This window comes from Formica exsecta, unplaced genomic scaffold (genome assembly GCF_003651465.1).
Source record: "Formica exsecta isolate Colony F162 unplaced genomic scaffold, ASM365146v1 scaffold149, whole genome shotgun sequence".
In the NCBI taxonomy this organism is placed as follows: domain Eukaryota; kingdom Metazoa; phylum Arthropoda; class Insecta; order Hymenoptera; family Formicidae; genus Formica; species Formica exsecta.
The window spans coordinates 1,970,272-1,980,999 of record NW_021848818.1 but is presented as its reverse complement, the minus strand read 5'-3'; the positions used below and the strand labels follow the sequence as shown (position 1 = coordinate 1,980,999).

The following is a 10,728-nucleotide window of genomic DNA, read 5'->3' as shown; positions in this document are numbered from 1 at the left end:
TATATATATATATATATATATATATATATATATATATATATATATATATATATATATATATATATATATATATATATATATATATATATATATATATATATATATATATATATATATATATATATATATATATATATATATATATATATATATATATATATATATATATATATATATATATATATATATATATATATATATATATATATATATATAATTATATATATATATATATATATATATATATATATATATGTATATATTTTAATTTATTTTTTCATATAACAAGCATGCTTAATTAATGGAAGATGAAAATCTACTGTAAATTTGTTTCAAAAAGCAACTCATTCAATTGTTGACAATTTGCAATCTATAGTTTCTATAATAAAACTACGCAAATTACATAGAGACAATTTTGAGCGTTTTTAAAGATAGCGTAAAAAAAACTCTCTATGTAAAAAAAAAATGTTTAGTCCAAATTTCTCAAATCTGTGTGGCATTACGAAGCAGTTATACAATTCTGTTATAAAATTGAAGTATGTTAATATTATATATACGTATATATATAATGATCAATTATCGAAGAATACCCACATCTAAAAAAAAAAAGGTTAAAATAAAATTGTGCTGCCGCAATCAGGCGAGATACCGGCTTTACGTATCGTTAAGATTGTTAAACGGATCTCGAAAATACACAATCGTGATATACAGAAAAAAACTTACCTTTGCCGTGTAACTGTTGTCGATTCGTGTCGGCGCGCAAGTTCTCGGCCGTGTGAACCAGCTCGTCCAATTGCGGTTTCTTCTGCTCCAGCTCCCGCAAGACGTTCTGCAACATAAATCAAAATGACGTGGACATTATTACGAGGTTAATAACCCTTGCCATAAGATATATAGCAACTAACGCGAAACCGTGGTTCCCATCGCATGCAACAGTGACGCAGCGCATAGCCTATAATCGATGCGACGTTCAAACTGCTGCAAATTGCAACCTAATGACTAGAAGTCAGACTGCGCGACACATTCTTTGTCTAAAAGTTCAACTGAAAGCACATACAAGCTTCTAAAACATCGAGTGTTTAGGCGATTTCCACTTCAACTTCGTACTTACTGTAAATCGACTCAATTTTCTGCTTCACGATACGTTGATTACCATCACGAGGTTTAATTAATTAATTGTATGTTATATGTGATATGCATGTGCGCCAATACGTAATACTTTTAAATAATAAATGTAAAATGTTGGCACAAAATAAAAATATGACTGTAAAAATATTAACTAACAAAAGCAAAAATTTTAATCAGATTAAAAGCTTTTACAATTTTTTCCACTTCAAACACATTTTTCTTGAAAAAAATATTTTAAGAGTATTCTGCAACAATTTTATATTCGTATAAACGGCTATATAAATAAAAATTCTACAAAAAAATCAATTCCTTTCTATTGCATGATCGCGAAACCCAAAATCGAAAACCCAAACTCTTAGAGAACATTAATATTTTTATGTAATATTCCACGAAATATTCAGGTCGATCACCTGTTTTTACCCTGCTGTTATAGCTGCCTTTTACCGCACGAACCTATCGATCGCTAGTAAGCTTTCGAGATACTGAGCTCTATTTCCGCGGTTCGTTGTAGCAACCATTACATGACCTTTCATCAAGACAGATATATAGATCACCATATCAGCTTCTAATGTGTGTGAGTTAATTAACATGCAATCTTGTCTTAGATGCACATTAAAGAGAAACTTGGAAGCAAAATTGTGAAAATTATTAATTTCGTAACATGATAGAAAAGAAACAAAATAATCGTAAAATTCATAAATTACTGCAAATTATAAATTTAGATTCTTAAAATTTTTCTATAAACTTCAGAGCTTTTTTAAACATAATGAAACATAATAATGTCGAGGCAAGAACATTTTTATGAAACTATCAATTCCACAAGAAAATTATACGATAACAATAATTATGTTAAGTCTTACTAATCCGCATTGTTCTAGATAAAAGGGTACCGAATGCCTTCTCATACAAGTGCTCGAAGTCCTAATCCGATTCTTACACTTGATTGCTGATCGAATTTATTTTCGCAATGTCCACCAAGCATAAAATGTTTATTACATTCGATCTTAGTTACACTTTTCCAATATCAAATGTCGCTGCCAAGAAAAAAGAACTCGATGAACTAATTTCAACGACCAGAGAATTTCGAAAGATATTAACGCCACATATATATATATAACTTCTGCTTCTATGTATCCAATAACCAATTCCTTCGTTCGTAAAATTACTGAACGTATCTTTGATCGATAATTGATGTATCGAGTACAGAAGAGTCCCAGAAGATTTTACCTTATTGCTAGCAACTTCATTCAATTTCGCTAGACTCCGGGGATCTTCTCGAAACCATCGTATAGAATATATATAGCCGCTAAATACACAAATTAGCCGGAAAACTGCCAGATTAACTTGTCTGCTGGTATTATATAGTCGCACACCTTAGCTTAGCATTATACAATACATACGCATCTTCTCTCTTCGATATGCAAATGAAATCCATCTATCAGCAAAATGTAAAGATTATTATTTGCTTTTTTATTTTGAGAAGCACTTGATTTGTCTTTTCAATAAATGCAATTATCAGACAAAAGATATTAAATAACGATAATAATAATTATCATAATTATGGCAATTTTATTTAAATTCAAACGTCGAATTAATATTCTATGATATATTAAAGGGAATCGTTAATCCACTTAGCGGTACTTTTACTTCCGCTTCCTATGTAAAGTGGAGTTATTTACATCCCTCTGACATAATCGATCGCGCGTTACTTCCGTGTCACCAGCCGCTCAGAAAGCTGAATATACACTCGCTTCACAAAAAGTTCCGCTCACGTTAATAGAATCTATGATACATGCAAAGTTTTGCTACATCTTCGTCAGAAAAATATCAGAAAACTTGGAGAATTACAAGCTCATTGTGTTTTTTTAAGATCATTTAAATTATTATTGTAAATTATTAATTGCGCGAATTATTATTTATAAGCATAAAACAGGTGAAATAAATTTTTAAACAAGAGATATCATTTTATATAATAATGAATGATAATCGAAAATAGAGAATTTTTAGCTTCCATTTTTTTCACTATACTTCTGCCTTACTTATTCTTATCCTTTTCTTCGTACTTATATACTTTCTACAGCCAAGAGAACAAAAGAGAATGTCAATCAAATTGAGGAGTGACCGTATAGCATAGATAGGACACGTTAACCGAGCACTTCACTCCGATCCATTCAAATAGCAGGAGCCAATGGCCTGACACATTTCGATTCTCCAGTAGTAACCAATGGAAATCCCGTAGGATTGAATTCGATGAAACAGGAGCCGCGGGAATTTCATCGGATATCAGGTGTCCCAACCATTATCGTTAAAGAACTTTATCGTTTACGTTGAAGAATAAAATTAAAAAAGTAGCTATGTGTGTGTGAAAATTTCCGCATTTTTTCTTAATACAAAAAACGACTCATAAATTCACATCAATTTCAAAACACCACCTTATTTGTAAAATTTTACCAATTTAAAATCACTAAATTAATATCGTCATTATATTGAATCATAATGTGTGTGTGTCACAATATGATAATCTCACAGTGCATTAAATACTATAAATTGATCATGCCATACCATACTTCTTGATAGTATAAACTGTTGATTTTCATATCCATACATTAATATATATGCACACTTTCGATAGAAGACCAATATTAAAGCTGCATGTAATAGACAAGCGTTGCTCTGTTGTTAATACAAATAAATTATAATGCATGTATTTATTTTATTATAAGAAAAAAGAGGGATATACCACAAGATTACTGATGGATATATATTATATGCAATATCGTAGATTTTTTTAACTAACTTTTTTAACTAATAAAGTTAATATCATTAAAAACAATTAAATATATATATCATGAGAAGCACATTTTGATTATAATATTCGTACAAAATAATTTGCTTGATACACCGTCAAATGAATTTACTCCTATATTAACTAAAACCAAATTAAACTGCGTTACAAGATAACTCGGCTAATTTCCTCTTAACGACACTTTCCTTCATCTCCCATCGGGCACGTTAAACTTCATACACTGGCAATTAAGTTTTAATCTTCGCGAAATGGCTCCGATATAATCTGCCAGAAAGTCCGTGAATAACGTCAACGGGATATAGATTCAACAACTCGAATACGATTTACGAAATGAAGCGTGATATGTGAATATAACTCTCGCGTAATGTTGCAAAGTGTAAAATTCAAGGTTGATTTAACACACCAAAAACATTTTGAACGACTATAAAATGCAAGCGCTATATATTTCTCGAGGCGTAATAAAGCTTTAATTAAACAATAATATCCACGGCATAACTCGTTTGAGCCCATTGAAGTCCGTCGATGTGCAAAAAATGTAATGGAAAATTTACGTAATGGAGAAGAATTAACGTTGTAAAAAAATACAAGAGATACATAATGAAATGAAAGTAATAAGAAAAGCAACAATATCGAAGGGAAATGCACATATTAATTCAATGATACGTTAAAATATTAAACTTTTTGGCATTTAATCTCTAATTGTTTTTTTATGATATTATTCTTATTTGCATTTTTATTATATTATATAATTGCTGATATAATATATAAAAATATTTTATTTAAGACAGTAATAAATATCTTTTTTATTGCTTTCAAATAACGTTACAATATTTTATGTTACAATCTCTTTTATTCTTGTACTATTACATATATATCATAATTGATATTCCATTCTTGCCACATTGCGTGTATAACAAAATATCTTTGAAAATCAGTGCCCCTATTAAAGTTCCAAGCTCAAGAGAATAATGGCACGCTAAATGCCTCGCATAAATATACGCTACACGTACGAGTAAGAGGCGCATGTTCCCAGAAGGGATAAGTTCCGTTCACGATCAGACCACGAGTAAACAGTTCGTCGAAGAAAATTGGACACGAACAAAACTTTTGACGTCCCATTTAGCGCAATCCTTCGAAATGTTGCCGCGGAAAAGCAATTTACCGGCAAGTAAGTAGAAAGTTCGACGTAAAACTTGGCGCCCCGACGTTCCGACAACATTCGTAAACGTATCTCCGAAACGCTCATAGCGACTAGATAAATATCCCGAGAAAATTATGTTTATTATTCGTATTACGAGAGAGAATGATATCGCCGGCAACAAGTCCGTAATAAAATTTATATAAAGTATAACGTAAACAGTGTGCATAAACGACACAAATTTAATAAGGCGGTTTAATGAAAATTACAATCTCCCTTTTCTTACATTAAAATATTTTCATGGAAGAAAACATACATGAAACATCCATTTATATAGATCAATTAAAAAATATTTGCAAAGATAATAAGAACTTGTCGTATGATTTATGGTAAATGTCTCATCTTTCGACCTGAGGATGTACGGCCGGTTAGAGTGTGGTAGTTGCACAGGAATAACTTTTCCAACTATGAAATATTCCCTCATAAGCGACGCGATGGATCTTACACGGTAATGTCATTCATTACTCAGAGTTGAGCGTGGCGACCGCAGTAAGATGCACAACTTTCTCGATCAGCTCGTACATTATTTGATACGACGTCAAAAATATAAAAGTTCAACGTCACCCAATTTCTTATAGTATTCCCTATTTGTTTAATTAAATCTATATCATTTTTATAGCGTGATACGAAATCATGACATAATCTTCAATTATATCTTTCCATCAATATCTTCCACGATTTCCCAAGGCACGAAAAAGCAAGATCTGTTCTGATACTTCGAGAACTAGAAAATAGCGACTGTAAAAACCAGAACGCGAACGCAAAAAGGTCGAGTCGCGTTATATAACGCAAACAAGGAAGAGGCAAGATATCGGACAACGTCGTGGCAGAAACGGTTGCTTTTCTGAAGAAAATAAAAATACGCTAACAAAAAAAAAAGAAGATGAAGAAGACGGGAAAAGAGAAATGGTTGCACAACAGAGGATATCTCGCCGAGCTGACTTACAAGCGACCAACGAAAAATTTCACTGCACCTTCGTTCTCTTCGCATGTTTATCCTCAATATTACCATCGTCGTGGTTTTAGTATGAAATATTTCCACGAACATTGTAAATTGCGTTTTCTCTAGCTCGAAGTGTAAGCGTCTCGACGCGACGTGGCGATAAGGAAAATTCGAACGTGCCTCAAACGACACTATTATTGTGTTGTCGTGAACAAAGCGAAGGAATACAAAATTATTGAACAACATGAGCGCTCTAAATATTTCTCGAGTGTATCGATGGCAAAGGCGACGCACTTTTTTCCTCTAACCATTCTTCCAGCGATAATGACATCTTTTGCGCAACATTTCTTTTTCAAAGGTGACAATCAGGATATAGTTACTAAACACGATTAACGCAACATGCCAGCAATTTATATAAAAATATATAATTTCATATGCAATTTAAAAAAACCTATTCAAATTTTCTCTCTTTATTTCTTATAAAAAATATTATTATAAAAATTATAAAATATTATAAACAAATTTAATTTGTAAACAATAAACGACAAATCGAAAAGAGGAGGATATTGCAATTACAATCGTCGTCAGTTCTTGTATCGTAATTACATAACAATGCGATTTGTATTTCCAAATGTAAGAGATTAAACCGCATCGCGATACACAAATTTGTTTTTTTTCTTTATATATTTTTATCCTGACATGAAACACGGGAAAAAATCCAAAGGAGACGCGAAAGTTCCGCATCGAGTGCGGTAGAAATGTGGTCAATTTCAGATATTGAGAGTATGTTCCCGGCGAATGTTGCCCGCGCAAAGCTTCTCGCCAGTTTCAAAGAGTTCTATCTCTTCCATTCTTTTTCTATTTACCTCTTCCCCTCTCTCTCTCTCTCTCTCTCTCTCTCTCTCTCTCTCTCTATTCGCTTTGCTCCTTTTTATTCACTTACGTTAAAGCGAAGCTGCAGGGTGCCGGTATACATAGACGAGGCAGCCGATGTACCGGGCTGAGACTCCTTCCGATCCATCGCACAGGGTCTCCCTCACACTTTGCGTCGCGCACGATAGCTTTTGATAGCTTCTTTTTTGTCTTTTGCCGGACACGATCACTTTACGCTCGTGTATCTAGCCGTATCGAACAAAGCACATCAGGGATAGTTCTGCCAATCACGCGCGCACTTTGACTCTGCCGCTGCCGTCACGTCGGAGCAGCTATCGTGTAAAAAAGCTCGCATGCAGCCTGGATTAACGAAACGGCTATATATGTTTATGCGACATAAAATTTTTCCGTGGTCCCCTGAGCTTTTTCGACCAAACGATTGAGAGCGTTTCTCGATCGTATATGATTTTGTCGAACAATGCGTCGGATTAAAACGATAGCAGTAGGAAGTAAATGCGAACATTTTCACAATTTTAAAATTCCCGTTGAAACTCTGGCGTTTCAACGTTGAAAATGTCATATTTACTCGCTAGGTTTCATAATAAACAACGCGTTTTTAAGGACAACTTGTACATATATAACCTGGTCTAGATATGTTTTTCAATAACCGAGCGCACTGTTGCATTGATGTCTCGCGCAAACTTCCATTATTTTCACGGCTAGGTTACACTGGTATTTTCTACTCTTTCCTCTGCATGCCGTAAAATAAATTTCCCGTATAATCCGTCAATATGTTATCGTAATCATTTACGCATCGTGCAATGTGAAAATAAAGTGAAAACTACACGGTTCGTCATCTTGCATATATGTAGTTCCCATATATGTGTACCGTATCGATCGACACGAAGAATCAATTTTTAATAACATTAAAAGCGAGGAAGCTTAGAAATTAAATTCTCTAAGAGAAACATTCTCTCTTTTATAGAATATCATATGTATACAACCAATAAATTTAATGTGTTGATCGATTATATATCTCTCAAACAATTCTCTATGAATGCAAATAACGCATTTCCCTTCAGTTTCTTACGTAATAAACTACGGAAAACGAATGGGAATTTAAAAGAAAAGAAATAACAATATATACGCGCACTAATAAAAAATACATTACTTTTGGCCAAACGAAAAGAACATATCAGGAAAGACAAAATGTTAAACCATTGCCTGTCAGACTGTCGGCTCGCATCGGCCTGTATAGTTCAAATCGTTGATGTGACACGTAATGCGAACACAGTGGCCACCCGCAACGTCAAAACTCCGAGACATCTGAGACAGCGCGTTAGAGCGCATAAAAAATTCAATTTCATCACAATGAAAACGCTTTCGGAAATGGACCTGAATTCGGACATCGCCGATTCCAGGTAGTTTACGAAAAGTGCGAAAAACTGGCCGATGTTAGCGAAGAGTAAAAGATATGTGCAAAAAATATTTGTAGTATCACCGTAAAATTTTTATGCCGTTTACGTACGAGCATAGTAAATATTTAATTTTCATCGCCGACTTTTTCGGAATGATAACAGTTATCGCTCCTTATTACTGTAATTTATTCAATATATGTATATTTGATATCGCGGTATATATCTTGTCTAATGTCTATTATTTGATAGAAGAATTCCATTCGAAAAGAAAATATAATTATAAAAATTACGTCAAATATTATGTCAATTATTATAATGGACATAATATTGATAACGCAAAAAAAAAGAACTTGCTAGAATACATTTTACTTCTCATAAGTTCCGTTTTCAGCTTTCTTTGTGATTCATTCGTTAATCTTATTTTATGATACATCCCATACTTCGGCAACTAATGTTTCATTTATAAAATAGAGTACATACTTTAATATATTGAGCAATAACACAAGAAATTGCTCTTTAAAAAAAAAATTTAATATAAGCTACATTTGAAATAGTATTTATAAAAAAAGATAAAATTGGACAGAGTTCTAAAATTTTCTACACGTGCTATTATATTGTATATTGTACGATTGGTCTACAATTTGATAATATACTATGTCCTAATCGGTTTATTAAACCAAATTGTTGAAAGTTACGAAAGTGTATTTTGCTAAAACACAATTCACAGTTCTACTAAAATGTTTTAATTTATATCAACCGTGTATAATTCGAGCAGAGACAAGTTCAAACCAGCATAGTGTTTCTCGTTTTACTATACGATATTCGTTCAGTGACGCCGCATTTTCCCCGCGACAAGGAGAGAGGAAGGAGACGTGAGACAGAGATAGAGAGGAAGCCGGGTATGCTGTATCGATTTTCGTTTCATTCGGTATTTCGCCGGCTGCATCTCTAATTTTCATTAGGCCCTTTTCGTCAAAATTACATTATCGATTCCACGCGCGATAACAGATCTTCAATATCGACAAAAAGTGCAATCAATTAAATACAAATCGTGTGAGCAAGATAACAAAGAATTGGATTTTAAATCATTATGTAAATAATTACTCGGGACATTTATATCGTAAACCGCAAATTTCTTTCAAGAGCAAATATGATAAATTTATAAGCAAATTTTGTATTAAGTAAACGTGAAATGATAAGTGTAAATCAATTTTCGAGAAAAGATATCTAATTTTGTATATATAATTTATTCAATTTATCACAAAATGCCCTTGCTGACCTATCCTGTTGACAGATGGCAGTCACAAAAAATTATCGCTCGATACTCATTAAATTTAGCAAAATCGATCGTGATGCATAATTCCAACAATGATATCTCGCAAAGACCTATAAGTACGAAATTTCAAATTTTCGGATAATCAGCTTCCCATTCGTTAACAAGGCAAATATTTGTAATCCACTGTATACCGGCTGAATAACCATATGCGCAAACACATCGTGCGTGGAGAGCTGCTGTTAACACTGAAAATCGTTAAACTGTCCACGACAGTTATATAAAAAGTGTAACCGAAAGCGTAGCGAGAAACATGTTTACGTGCGATCGATCGATGATAGTATTAACAATAATTAATAACTAATCCCGACGCCGCGCTGCTACATGATTTTCGAACGCGTGTACTTCGATGGAAGCGCGTCGTCGAACTGAATTCAGCATCTGACGCTGCTTCATGGGTACCCTTGGTAGCCAGGGAACGATATATATATATATATATATATATCTATCCTCCATCCTACGGGATATATATGGAGCCCATAGGGTGCAAAATTCGTATAGCGAAGGGCGCTGCTTAGCGAATGCTGCGAGCTTTGTATGAAATTTGAAGCAAACATGAATTCATCCATCGCGATTATAAGGAATCTATACCAATTCTCTCACTTCTTCTCGCTTGATCAAAAAATGAGAAATTAATGCTATGTCAAAAATCTCGAAGTTCAAATAATTGATTGTTAATCGATTGTAATAATAAATTTCACAAGATATAAGATAAGCGTGTGCTTTAATAAACTTAAAGTATTCATCGGAAAATATCAAGCTTGCACGTTTAAAAATAGAGCCAATGCTGTGTACTTCGATAAATCAACTTAGTCGCATTGATTATCTAATTTTTATTTGATTTCGTAGTATAATAGACAAGATAAATTATATGTCAATCACAATGTTTCTAAACAAAATTGTAATACGATGTAGAGATAGTTTTAAAATTAAACTTTTAATACAAAACGTGTGTTTCAACCCGTCACTTCTATTACACTAAATCCAATGGAACAGGAATCGACAAAGAAGAGATGCGTATTGCGCATA

General features: G+C 33.0%; 1 protein-coding gene across 1 annotated transcript in view; it reads right to left on the bottom strand.

The window, feature by feature from the left end:
• Positions 1-10,728, bottom strand: part of LOC115246347 (dystrophin-like) — a 467,223-nt gene that overhangs the window by 338,623 nt on the left and 117,872 nt on the right. Inside the window, exon 37 of the mRNA XM_029825095.1 lies at positions 724-829. Coding sequence (XP_029680955.1) covers positions 724-829 — 106 coding nt within the window. The remainder of the gene's footprint in view (positions 1-723; positions 830-10,728) is intronic.